This window comes from Peromyscus leucopus, chromosome 16_21, assembly GCF_004664715.2.
Source record: "Peromyscus leucopus breed LL Stock chromosome 16_21, UCI_PerLeu_2.1, whole genome shotgun sequence".
NCBI classification, from domain to species: Eukaryota; Metazoa; Chordata; class Mammalia; order Rodentia; family Cricetidae; genus Peromyscus; species Peromyscus leucopus.
Genome location: NC_051084.1, coordinates 60,041,028 through 60,055,419, shown reverse-complemented (window position 1 = coordinate 60,055,419; position 14,392 = coordinate 60,041,028). Strand labels below are relative to the sequence as shown.

The following is a 14,392-nucleotide window of genomic DNA, read 5'->3' as shown; positions in this document are numbered from 1 at the left end:
CACACGGAACACCCCACATAAGTAAAAATAATAAGTACATCTTAAATAAGTGAATCTTAATGAAACAAACAAAAAATTTAGGAAACATTCAAAGGATTTTACCACATTGTTAACCTTGCAAATCTAGCAATATTCTTCTGAATCTAAGAAAAAAAACACGTTGGTTATATTTGTACTATTGAACATAAAGTTGCTTCTGATACCTAAATTAAGAACACAAGATGGGCATGAGCTTACTGAAACCCAAGATAGCAGCTTATTCATTTCACTGAAGAGCCTTTTGCTTTAGTTCCTATTTGTTCCTAGTACATCAAACAGTATATGCTCAGATGGGTACCTTCTGTGCCTGACATATAATTCCATTCTGTTATAACTTCAGACAAAACAGAACTGAACAAAATCTCCCATACTGAGATTCACAAAATATCCTAGGTCTATTAAGAGTTATGAATAATGCATTTGGTATTTGAGTTTATTAAAAGAAGATTTTCAAAACATAGTGAACGAAAATGAAGAATAAGAAAACACCTTTTTGTTCTCCATTATTCATAAGTAGTAAACTCTCTCTCTCTCTCTCTCTCTCTCTCTCTCTCTCTCTCTCTCTCTCTCTCTCTCTCTCTCTCTGTGTGTGTGTGTGTGTGTGTGTGTGTGTGTGTGTGTGTGTGCATTCATGTGCACCACTTGTGTTCAGGCACACATAGAGTTCAGATGAGAGAACTTGGTCTCTGAAACTAGACTTCCAAGGGTTTTGAGTTGCTGGGAACTGAACTCATGTCCTTGTCGAGACCAGAAAGTACTCTTAGCCATTGAGACATCTTTCCAACCCCAAGGCCAGAGATCTTGAATAGGGACAGTGCTGTTGTTATGACTGACTTTGACAGTAACTACAATAAACCAATAAATTCAAATTGCTTTTAAATATCTCATAAAGAAAACTATCAACATTACATAGTTAAAGCATTATTAAATCACTATGAGACTGATTTATAAACTCATATTCAAAAATCCTCAGGCCAGGTATATTTCTGAAAAAGAATTGATATCAGCAGTACAAAACTTGAGGGTGGATGCCAGAAATTCACCTTAAATTTAAGTGCAAAGATCAAAAATAATTTTTTTTTTTCTGGTTTTTCGAGACAGGGTTTCTCTGTGTAGCTTTGCGCCTTTCCTGGAGCTCACTTGGTAGCCCAAGCTGGCCTCGAACTCACAGAGATCTGCCTGGCTCTGCCTCCCGAGTGCTGGGATTAAAGGCGTGCGCCACCAACGCCCGGCCAAAAATAATTTTTGATTAAAAAGCCAAAGAAGAGATTGAGGACTTCTCAGGAGAAAGGGCTGGATGAATTCTACTTCCCATGTCTCTCAGAGAGACAGGATTAATAATAAAAACAATCTTGAAGCCCTGAGCATTTAATATAGGTAGCTTTTCTAAACATGCCTGACCATGGTGAAGTTTAGAAACTCCATGAAGCTCTGTTATCTAGACAATAAAACACAGGGACTTTCTATTCTGCACAGTAGATATTAGCCAGAGAGGATTATGGGAAATCAGAATCGAATCCTTTATCTATGACAGCAGGAAAATAGAATCAACCCAAGGAAACTCAGGAAGAAATAAAGACTATGTCATGAATTCCTATAATAAAATAAAATATTAGATTACAAGATTATACATTACTAGTTTACAGAATTGTTTTACTTATCAATGTGGATAAATAAATTTTGCATCAATACAATTTTTAGTTTTAAGTTTTTTTCCTCCTTGATCTATACTCTGGGTAATATGAAAGAATTGATAAGTGGCACAATCACTTCAGAGAAATAGTTACCTATTAATTTCAATCATTATTCTAATAGTTGCATATGTCTTACATACTACAAAAGTAACAGTATGAATGATTAAAAATTACATTAATATTTACCTTTAGTAGAAGAGTTACATTTTTCTTGTTCTTCAATGAATTAAATGCACATAATGATGGAAACAAAAGAAAGAAATCAGCAAATTTATAGTTAGACATGGAAATGTGAACTAACAAAATGGCATGGATAATAAAAATGCGTAACGCATAAGGTGACATGGTAAACTGCAATGATAAACCATGAAAAAGTTTCACATATGGTATTGAAATTAATTCAAAAATGAATACAGCAATTCAAAGATTTAAACAAAACAAAAATATCGGGAAAATAACTTGTTTGATATTCCCAACAAATATGCTAAAGTATGTTTTCTTGACTTTTAAGAACTGCATAGTTTGGCAAAAGTTTTACTAAAGCATTGTAATTTAAATCCATCACTGTTTACACTGTAGATATATTGCAAGCATACTTAATCTACACAGACACTTTAATTGTAAAATTGCCATTTCCTTTGATTTGAAATTCCATGTGATTAGTCCCATTTTCCTATTGAATAGAAAATATATAACCTACAGCATAGAATGGAAACACTTCTGAAGCATTTTCTGTGTGAACAATGTATATCTCCCTTTTCCTATTATTTATAGTAAATATCTCAAGATAAATTTACTGATATTTTTTTTACAGATTACATATATTAGATATTTCATAAAACCTTTAATCTACCTCTTTGCTGTTATAGTCTTTAGTGCAAAATAACCTAGTCACATCTAAAGAGAGGTGTCAGTATGGTCTCATATTTTGCATAGTACATGCAAAGTCAACATTGAACCACTGGCTTGCCCTTAACTGTTTGTGAATGGTCTTTACATGCTTTACTAAGAAGCATCAGTGAAACACAGCTAACTGACCTGTTTCAGAAAATTCACATATTTTTATACAATCATTCACGGCTGCCTTCAGTTTTACTCTATGTAAAATGATATTGTATTATATTCAATATTGATACATAATAAAAAAATTCAAGGAACTCTCTACGTTCAATTTTTACAGACTGAGTACTCTAAAGTATACAGTATATTTTAACCTGCTTTTATCTCAAAATATGTACTGTAATTATCTGTTTTTCCTGACACCTACTTTTACATAACCAGATTTCGTGTATTTGGCTTTTACTCCAATTTCTTAAAGGGAATTTTAAAATATTTTTCAAATAGTAAATAAATACATCTTTTAAAATGATAGTCTTTAAAACTGGAAAACCTGTTTATAACATACAAGATACCATAAATATCATTGATAAAAATTTAAAAAATATATCCATCAAATCAAATTAAGTTTGTATTCAATGTAAAACAATAATACAGATAATCATATACAGAAAATGCATTAATAAAATTAATTTTTGATTGTATCAAGAAGTTATATTACTATCTAGGAAACATAAGCACTGAAAATACTTTGTTCTTACCAATCAGCTTTTTATCAACTGAATTACTTTTAAAAAACAGTAAGTCAGCCCTTTATAAGTGATTAAACAGGAAAAACCAGAAGTCAAGTGAGTAAGAGCTTAAGAAGTCACAAACAAACTTCAGTTGATGTTAATTCCCACACAAAACACTACTATAGTCTAACAAATCCATTGAAAGGGAAATGAATGTCACAATTATACCACCTTAAGAATAGTGGAATTCATCATAAATAAAATGTACTCAGTAATGTCTAGCCAATGGATCAAATTACTTTAGAAAACAATTAAGGACAACGGTGTCACGTGACCTGTTCAGTATGAAAACACCCATAAGAAGATGACAGAAGACACCATTATGATTTACCACAAGCCCCAAAGCATGTATCAATATCATGAAGTACACCCCAGAATGCTTAGATTAAATAGCACATGATAACTGTTCCATTCTTAAAGCTCTGTCTATATCAGAATGTTTCAGGAACCTTCAACAACCAACTGTGTTTACTAAAGTATTTGTTACAATAAATATCAAAATAACTCCCACCCATCTCCTTCTCCCCACCTCAATTCAATCCTTACACATGGTTGTTTTCTCCGAAAGACAACTGTGAATATGAATATCATAAACAGATATTAACAATGGAACATAAATTTAAAAAATAAATAGATGGTTCAATTGATTGTTGTGGAAATATTACTATGATCCCGCTGTGTACCCTCATAGGGCATGGAATGTTTTACTCGCAACTGGAGGAAATGCAAAGAATTTTAGGAACACATGACTTGCTGAGTTTCAGTGTGACCAGCAACACTGGATTTCTAGTGAAGCATCCAAATTTATAGTTCGTTCAGTTGTGCAACAAGAGTTCATGAATGAATAAGTTAAAACACCATCATCTATTTTTTAAAAAATTAAACTTTCGACGGATGTATTGCTAGTATAGTTCAAATGATATTAATTTTTCTCAATCATCTCAAAATATTCCAGGGGGAAAACGCCTGTTAGAAATGTGGATTCTATAATCGATAACTAATATTTTAGAAAAAATTTTCACCAAGACTGTATTTTGCTAATTGACTAAATGTACACATTTATCTCACCCTTGACCACTAATGCATGCTGTACCAACAAGAAACATGATTTTAAAAGACACAAATCTGGCTATTGATGTAGCTTTTATGGTACCTTTTGCAGCATTGAATTAGTAAGTCAAAACCACTTATTCACACTGAAGTCCCTATTATCAAGTATTTTGCATGGTAAAACAGGCCACTCTGATCACTGAAGCAATGCAATCTTTGGAGAAATGAGACTTTTACAGCAGCCAACAACCAACATTTTTTGAGAAGTCCTCAGGAAGCTAACCTAATACCCTCAGGGTATTTCATAGGGACACAGACTGGCAGTAGATGTCTCACTATGTTTATTGTTCCTGAATCACAGCCTTGAACTAGAGAAAAATTCAGTGATTCTTTTAGTCATTGGTAATCAATGCAAGAGAAAATACTGATGTCATTGACCTACTAAGAAACGGGTCAGGAAAAATAGTATTTTAGTCCAGCATTTCAAACATTTAACTCATGTTAATCTTGGACTCTACTATCAGAACACAACTCCCCTCCCCCAAGCACACACATGTCCATTCTCTTAGGAAAACAACCCATGTACCCTCAATGTAAGAAATGCAGACAATGTGGCTCAAAGGAAAATGATAAATATATGTTCTGAGTAATTTTTCACCATCAAACTATTTAAAACTCAAGATATTGGCAAGGGAGCTAACATGGAAAACACTAACGCATCACTCAATGATCATACTTAATTTTTAAATATATTTTTAAAAAATTAGGTGTGGCCTTTTTCCTGTACACAAAATAACAGATAGTACTGAGGGTTTTGAAAACATGTGCCACCTAATTTTATGCCTTTGCAAAACCGTTCAAGACCCCACCCACACTATTGAACAACCATTTAAATTCAGTCATTCAACTCACTCAACAACCATTGATTGCTTTGTGGCATGGACCACTCAAGGTAGGTGCTGGGGATAAAATGACATGAAACTTAAATTCCTATGATTCAGAGAGTTGCGTATGATCAAAATGGTGTCATTTAACTAAAGGGAGTTTGGAGAGGAGGAGTTTCTCAACTCCAGGTGTTCAGACAAAGAGCTCTCTTGTTCGGATACCTTGTTCTATACTGCCACTTCGAACCGGCACCTGTGGAAGCTGTCTTCCCCGGCGACTGCTGAAGGACGTATCTGCTGGAGGAGACTGGGTTGGGCTTCCTTGTCGGTGCGTTCTGCAGGCAAACAGCAAAGGGCGGGTGAAATTCCAGTACAGTCCGGCAGAAGCATTTTTGCCTATTCCAGTCACTACTAAATCAGGCATAAAACACCTAACTGGGTTACTAGCAGCAAAAGCAAGTACCTTAAACGACACATGTAGAAGGACTACTATAACCAGAGGCCGAAGGAGGCACATACACATTCTGCATAGTAAATCCTTGAATTAAGCAGAATGTGACTCTCTTTCTCTGAGGCTGCACTTTCTTAAAGACATTCCTTTTTGTTAGTATCCTGACAGAACTAACCACAGCCTCTGGATCTCAAACTGTATATAATATATATAGTTATGAAGGCACGTTGCCAAGCAGCTGCAGCTACACTCATGTGCCTTTTAGAGTCATTCATTACAATAAGTTCTTGATGCACAGCCTGCCATTACTTTCCAATAAGTTGTGCATTCTTTTTCAATAGAAACAGAAAACAGACCTTGAAAAGTATTTCAAATAACCTTGGACACATGCTACAGGATATTCTGATGTGAGGATTAAAATTGGAAATGAGAATATGAGAGGCATGCAGATACTTCATCCCTGCCCAGATAAAACTGACCTCCATCTGCTGGCATTCAAACACTCTGTAACTAAAGGAATTTTAAACACTATATGGTTTTGTGAACACACATGAAAGGTTACTTTATAACATTCTCTTATACTTTAATAAACAAATAGATATTTAATTGTGAGTAAACTCATCATAAAGCATTTCACATAATAAAGTCTATATGATATGCCACAAACAGATGAAAGGACAGAACACAGCCAGATTTAATTTTCAATGGCAGCTAACTGGCAGGAACTAGAGAATACTGCCAGCATGATGAAGATAGATGCACGTGGTAGAGGATGTGGAGAGGATTAAGTGCCACAAAGAGAAGATTAAAAAAAACTATGGTGTCAGAATGAGTGAAAGCTTCGAGTGCTCAGGAAGGAACAACATCACACCAACACCCGGCAGCAGGACACGAATGCTGGGTTGGACACTGAATAGCAACCTTGTCAGAAGCGGAGAAGGTGGCGCCGACCCTCCAGGGGCAAGGTGGTGCATAGAACACAGGGTTCTGACACTAGAGTGCTCGCTCGACCGGGAGCGAGTGGGATGCTTTCCCCTAATGACTGGTTGATCAGTTGCTCTTGGGATTGCGTATCCCCTTCTAGAAAGGCATGATGGGAGAACCCTAAAACATTAGTGCCAAAAAAGATCTTCAGTCAGCAGGTTTCATTAACTTAATACCAACACATTTGTCCAAGGAAAACCTGGATACTCTTAAAGTGTTTTTTTTTAAGTACAAGAGGAACACTCATCACACAGTTACTGAGATGGAAATGTCACTCTTATCTAAGCATATGTCACTTTATAAAGTGTCAACCTAAGTTGCCTTCCTATCATCAACTTCTTATGAACCCTCCAGAGTCAAAGAATTCAATCTTTTTTTTTTTTTGGAGGGGGAACACAATAAAGATTTCTTGATTGAATGAGGATGTGAAATTAGAATGAGGAACACTGTGGTCTTTCCATGGTATTCTATAAGAATGTGAAATCTCAATAAATGTGTGCATTTTTTTAAACAATGTCATAGTTCTACAGGGCAAGAAGTAAGTCTATGGTACATAGAAAACCAAAAGAGCATGTTTCTTCATCTTAGTATAAGACTAAGAAATAAAAATAAAGCTTAAACAGTATTTTATTAATTTAAGCACTTGGTTAAGCACAAATGGTTAATGTGTGGGTAAAACCAGTTCTCTCAGATATAATGGTACCTAAAATACGTTTGTGAATACAATGGTAGTTATCTTCATATGGTATTCAAAATCATTATGAAGCAATTTTCTGAATTAAATGGATACATATACATACATGTGCATATCTTCATAAAACAGATGCATGCTTTTGATACTTTCATCATTTTAGAACTATTTTAATTAAGTGATGTAAAAGAATACCTGATACGTATCATCCTGACAAAAGTTTAACAACATCTCCTCCTTTAACAGCAATAATAGAAAATGTGTTTATTGTCTTTAAGTGTGAGAATAATACATATTGGTTACCCAAAATGCATTTATGAAGATTTTACTCCATTAGCTCCATATTCCTTCCCTTAAGTAAATATTTTCTTTACAACAAGTCTGATTTCTGCTTCAAGTTATGTCTTCTATTTCAGAACAATGAAATAGAAAATGTCAATTTTCAGAAAACAAGAGAGTGCAGCTTACACCTGTTACAAAGGTGCATTTTATCCTCTTGGACTGTGGATTAAGGCTTCATTCGATACTGAGTCATGCCCCAAAAGCTCACCTGTCATTGCCACTTCCAACATAAAAAGAATCTGATGACATTCTACCTATTCAAATAGTTCACCTGTTCTAATTGACTTTCATGTGAGCTCAACTATATCAAACTGAGATGGGAAAAAATTATATGACATATTATTTCCAACACTAAACAACGTTTTCTCTATTCTTCTTTATAAGCCATTAAATTATGAGAATCAGATTGTTCAAAATACCTGTTTTGGTTGTGATTTAAAGTTTTAATTGTACAGTTTTCATATTAGTAATAGAGCATCTCTTGGATACTACAATTTTATGATAATCCTACTTCATTTCTTGGGGAAATATCTAACCCCTTAAGAACAACTCAAGTGTGACCTTAGATAAGAATAATTTTGGTGGACTTTTATATTTCATCCAATAATATGAAAAAGTTATAACAAACCATTTTCAGAAATATATAAATGGATTCTGCGTGAATACTGTACTGCTCTATAATATGTCACTTGGAGAGCTGTGTTTGAGCTGAGGGGAGGCTGGCAGACTTTGAAAAGAACCCAAGTTGTTCCAAGTCAAACATTTTGCACAAGATCTGTTTGGTTCTTTTTTTCTTCTACACAAAATAACTTCCCACTGTCCCATTAGCAAAAAAGTTCTTGCTACAAGTCAGTCTACCGAGTGCAGCCCAGAGGATGGATAAAGCCACTTTGAGCAAGACAGGGATATGGTCACAGCCTGAGTTCCAAGAGAGTAAAGTTGTAAAGAGATGACCAAAGTTTTGCGGAGGAAAGGTAATGGAATTAAGTATGGTTTGTTTAGGCAAATGGAAAGGAGAACTGAACAAGAATTTCAAGGTACAACAGTGTGGAGTTGAAAGAATCAAGGCTGTTGAGCCTTGGTCATTTTGACAAAATGAGATATAATAGAAGGAAAGAATGTAAAAAGAATGGGAGAGACTTAGAGTGATCATGTTAGAGAAGGAAACCAAGAATGGATGGCAGAAAAAAAAGGAAATAAGATCTAAAAAATAATAAGATAACTAACAGCAAGACCTTTAATGTTAGTATAGGGACATCTACATGCTAAGCTCTGCATATGTGTGTGTGTGTGTGTGTGTGTGTGTGTGTGTGTGTGTGTGTGTGTGTGCATTTACATGGATACATATGTGCATATATCTACGAATTTTTGTGCTGTTCACCCTTTGAAGTATAATTATCACTATTTTATAAATAAAACTGAGGATCATTTAGTAACTTGCAGAAAGATGAGAGAAGAAAGCTAGAGACAGGATGTGCACAGGTTTGCTGAAAAACAACAGGGGCCTTCTTTTCTGAAAGGTGACAGGTGTGTATGATTGCTTGTTTACTTTTGTGCTGAATACTCAAACATAAAGCTTCAACATGCTAGAGGGACATTCTTTTACATTACTCAAGATATTGTTACTGAAACAGGACTCGTTTTTATAGCATGGGACAAAAAATTAGAATTTATAACAAAATATAAATATGCATCTAAAATTGAGTGATTTCGTAGGGTTTAAAGGAATCATGCTCTGAGAGTTTTCAAATAGAAATGTATGCAAATGACAATTAATAAATCTAGTTTGTATAATCTGCCATAGGTATACTCATATATGTATGCAGTAGCTCGCCATCTGCAAGTGCGTATCTAAATATTTACCTCTGTATTAAATCACAGCCTGACTTCCTTTGCTTAACTCTACTGTGTTAAGTTGGACTAAACACACTTCACCTCAAAATCTTAGATCTTTAGCCAGACATTTCTATTTTTGGAACTAGTCCCAACTGAAGCTTTAAAATTAAGGTTTGGGGGTTTCTGTTTTTAATGATTTGCTGAAAAGGTGAGAATGTACATAGTATTTAAGTTCCAAAATGGTCTCTTCTATGACAGCCTTTTTACAGGCCTGTAAAGGCTCCTTCACACAGCTATAACACATAAAAAGTTCCCTCTATGAGGAGGGGATGGGGGTGAGATGAGGGGAGTTGGAGGGGTGAGGGAGAAGGGAGGGAGGGGGGTAGGGGTTGGTTTGTAAAAGGAAAGGAAAAGTTTTTCAAATACAAAAATTATTTAAAAAAAATACACCTGTAGGCAATTCTAAATGATAGTACAAGCAAAACATCCAGTCAGATAGGGTACCACAAAAAAAAAAAAAAAAAAAAAAAAAAAAAAAAAAAAAAAAAAAAAAAAACCCACAAACAAAAGCAATGCCACAGGAGTGGGATGGACAGATGATGGGGCTTTATACTCAGCTGAACTGGCATGGGGGTGAAAAGTGAAATTTTATCTTATTAGAGAGTTCACTTTGGCTTTTTTTCATGTTTTGCCATTTTCTCATATGCCAATTTGTTGGCTTTTCTATTTATCTTTTGTTATTTTATTGTTATTCCTTAGGAGCCTGTTTGTTTTCTAATGAAAGACAGAAAGGGTATGGGAGGGGCCATGGGAAGGGACAGGGAGGAATGGGGAGGGGAGACTTTAATCAGAATATGTTGTATGAAAAACTGTCTATTATATAAAAGGAAAAAAAAAGGCGAAAGGGAAGATGAGGTCTCGCTAAAGTGGTTGGGAGCAGAAGACGGTGTCAACTGTACCTGCTCTCCACCTCTGACAGGTCATGGCATATTTCAAAATGATTTCTTGTGAGGCTGTTCCCACCAAGGTAAGTTTGCTTCAGACAAACTTAAAGTCCTGATAATTTCACAGCTATGTTTTTCAGAAGCCCTAGCATAACTGAAATGTCAGATTTCTTTGTGGAGGTTATTAGCTTCCAAAGAATCAATTTCCAATTTCGGAGTATTGCCAACTGGTAGAGTATTGTCTAACAATAACATGACCTTGATTTTCATTAAAGACAGTTTAAAAAAAAAGGAAGGAAGGAAGGGAGGAAGACAGGAGGAGGAAGGAGGGAGTTGGAAGGGGGATGAGAGGAAATCAAAGAAAAAGAGGGGAAAGATGAAGAAACAGAATCAATGCCCAAAGCCTTCACATGGTGAACTAACTCACCTTAGCAACACACCAATTCAGAGCTCCTGCAGCAACTACAGTTAATGTGACCTAGAACATACAGGTCAACTTCCTTGTAACCAGTATTCAACAATTTGCTTAAAAGTTAGTCATGTAACTTAGATTCCCATAAAAATCAATCAAGTACTTTAGTCATAAACCAAGAAAACCACACATATTAGAGGCTGGTGTTTTCAGTTGAGCCAAGACTGAAGGATGTAAAGGCACGTATTCATTGCTAGTAACCAGCTGGCAGTATTCCATGCCTCAACTTCTTGCTCACAGTCCAATTACTGTTTTGTTTTGCTTTGTTTCTTCTACTCACACGTTTTCAGTCCCCCCATATCCTTGTCTTTGGTAAAGTGTTTCTCTAAAGGATCAACTTCTCTGTGGATTATTAGATTTCAGCTGTGTTTCCCTTTCTCCATTTTAACCAATCCTTTGACATCTCTCCTCTTAATTTTTTTTTTCAGATTTCAAATCTATAATAAAGAAATGCCTTTATTTTTGCTGATCACTACTTATTCCTTAAACTAGTCCTCAAAGTGGAATGATTTTATGGACTGAATAAACCACTGAACTGTACAGGCTCTGTCTCACTGATGTCTTCCACCATCTACTCTTGGTATTTTGATATACCTTCCAAACTGTTTTCTTTCTTTCTTTCTTTCTTAATATTTATTTATTTATTATGTATACAATGTTCTGCCTGCATGTATGACTGCATGCCAGAAGAAGGCAACAGATCTCATTGTGTGCAACCATGTGGTTGCTAGGAATTGAACCCAAGACCTCTGGAAGTGTAGTCAGTGTTCTTAACTTCTGAGCCATCTCTCCAGCCCCCAAACTGTTTTCAAATGGATCTATAATTCCGAAAGTTAAAATCAAATACCCACTTCCCAGTTTAAGGACAGCATTTCATAAATAAATTGAGTCTTCAGTACATTAACATGACATGATCATGTCAGTCTTAAATTCTTAAGAAGTCTCCAGTTAATTTTTTAGCTTCCTTTTCTTTCCCATCCTCTGAATTTCCATTCTCCATTCAAGAATAGGAACGTAAGCTAAAAAATTCTTTTCAAGTTTTATATGTTTTCACATATTTTCCTGTTTCAAACTTACACCAAATTTTATCTATTAATTTAGGTAAGTAAGGCTGGTCTATTGAATATTTTCAAATTCCAAACGCACTATTCATACCTCTGTTTTCATTATGCCTGAAATACATCTGATACTGAGCACACTCATCCACCTGTGTTTTCATTCATGCTTTGAAGGATTCTCAGTCTATTCTAGGACTTTCTAGGTGTTTCTGTAGCTGTGTCAAAAGAAGTGTCGGTATGTTTTACTTAAAAGTATACAGCACCTTTAAAACTGGAAAAATTGCAAATCATCTATAATTCCTTCGGTTATTTTAATACATAAACACAGCAAATAAGTACAGCTATAAAAACCTAGAATCTTAGATTACACCTCTGTAGAAAAATAAGACTTTTTGAAAAGATGATATTGTTCAAATATGGAATACACACTTACACACTCAAATTATTTACACTTTCCAGTTCCCTGGACACATTTGATGGGATCGCAGAAACAAAGCATCAAAGTTCCAGCACATGTATAAGAATGAGTATGTGTCCGGCCCTCCACAGCGATGAGATTGGTCATGAAGAAAACCCATGGTGGCTTGTTTGTTTTAAAACACCTACTATATAAGGGTAGACCCCACAGGGACATTGTTTCATGTCTTCAGCCACTTTTCTCACATAGCAGTCATGTCCACGAGACACTTGGAGCGTCACCATTTGTGTCTGTGAAGGGGAACGTTAAGGGAGAGGCAGGGCACTCCTGGGTCTACACAAAAGGGAGATGGCGGCACACCACGACAGCAAGCCTACCTGTCTGCATCAGAGGCTGTGCCTTTCCTAGTCTGTTTTTGGATGCTAGATCTTTCAGACTTTCTGGAGTGCCTGTGGGAATGAAATGTTAAAGAAATACAAGATAGATGATGAATAAAGCTACAGTCACATCAAACAGTGAAAAAAATAAGACATGAACAATGACAACTTAGCTTAACTCAATGGTTTTGTCAGAAAATACTGTCACAATTTAAAAAAAGCAAATAAATAAAATATGGACATCAGAATGGATGCTCAGTGGAAGACACAGTGGCTGACAGGAGACATGAGAAGCTGACATTGCATTGCTTTAAATGAGCACATCTACAGCAATGATCTGGTGTGGACTCTTACTCAGTAACTTGACTTCCGCCAATGAATTAAAAAAAAAAAAAAGGATGAAATCTATGATGATCAATGCTACAATGGTAATGATTTAGGTGCTGAAAGACCACACAGGAGTTAAGTGACCATTTCTTTTGAAGCTTTGAAACGTTGGGCTCTAGGGGATTTTTGTTTGCCATCACCAAAGTATGAAGAGAAAAGCATGAAAGACGTTGACAGAGGTGAACACATTAAACCCAACCATGAGAACTGCTTTGTAATCAATAATAAAAGTGCCTAGGTTAAGTAGGGAGAAATACAAAAGCTAGCTACACTTGATAAAACAGAGAATAAAGCCTCTAATTTTACTTTCAAAAAGTACACAAAACACTTAACATCTGGAAATTAAAATGTCATTTCCTCCTAAAAGCAATGTACATAGAGAAAGTGAGAGAGAAAGAGATAATCCTTAACGTACCTTACATGTACTTACTTAGCCTAAATGCCTGAACTATTATGTGAACAAAATCACTATTATGGGTGGGCACTGATAATGTATCTCTGTATACAAAACTTATGACAGCTATGTATTTAAGGTGTATAACATGATAAAATGTATATACAAATGTATGTATATAAGACACATATATCTAAATGATTTTTGCAATTGAATAAGTCAAACCTCACTTCGCACAGTTATAGTGCTATATATTTTTAAAAATAATATAAAGTATCATGGCATACAAACACATACTTTTCAAAATTTGTAAGAATATGTACTCTTGGGTTATTACTGAATCTTTATAATTTATTCCTATTACATTGTCCAAAGTCCTTTCTTCAGAAAATGTTGAGGCCTGTATCTATTCTTACTTAGAATTTCAGTGCCTCCTGAACACTAGAAACACAGTAATGCACCAGGTCTTCTTCCTCAAGTGTACACACACACTTCCTTGCTCACTTCTCCACCCTCTTCCACTTCTGCCAGCTGTATTCACACTAGTTTACTTCTTTACTACAGGTGTGTGTTCCCCAGCTGAAAGAATGTAACAGCACATGCTTGAATCTACGGGAGACATTTGTCATGTTGATTAGGAGCTAATGCTTGTTTCTGCAATAGAGGAAATTCTAGGAGCCACAGCACAGAATGAAGTGCAAGGTAGGGAAGAAAGGGCCGGGGTAAAAAGGCTGAAAGGC

General features: G+C 35.4%; 1 protein-coding gene across 50 annotated transcripts in view; it reads right to left on the bottom strand.

The window, feature by feature from the left end:
• Rims1 (regulating synaptic membrane exocytosis 1) overlaps positions 1 to 14,392 on the bottom strand; it is a 488,347-nt gene that overhangs the window by 105,746 nt on the left and 368,209 nt on the right. For 13 of the 50 annotated variants that reach the window (XM_028868040.2, XM_028868004.2, XM_028868005.2 and 10 more), the window contains 4 exons: positions 12,872 to 12,943; positions 6,671 to 6,853; positions 5,521 to 5,633; positions 1,920 to 1,949 (listed from right to left, as the gene is read on the bottom strand). In XM_028868040.2, coding sequence (XP_028723873.1) covers positions 1,920 to 1,949; positions 5,521 to 5,633; positions 6,671 to 6,853; positions 12,872 to 12,943 — 398 coding nt within the window. The remainder of the gene's footprint in view (positions 1 to 1,919; positions 1,950 to 5,520; positions 5,634 to 6,670; positions 6,854 to 12,871; positions 12,944 to 14,392) is intronic. The other 37 variants (XM_028868038.2, XM_028868039.2, XM_028868018.2 and 34 more) reach the window with 6 other exon arrangements.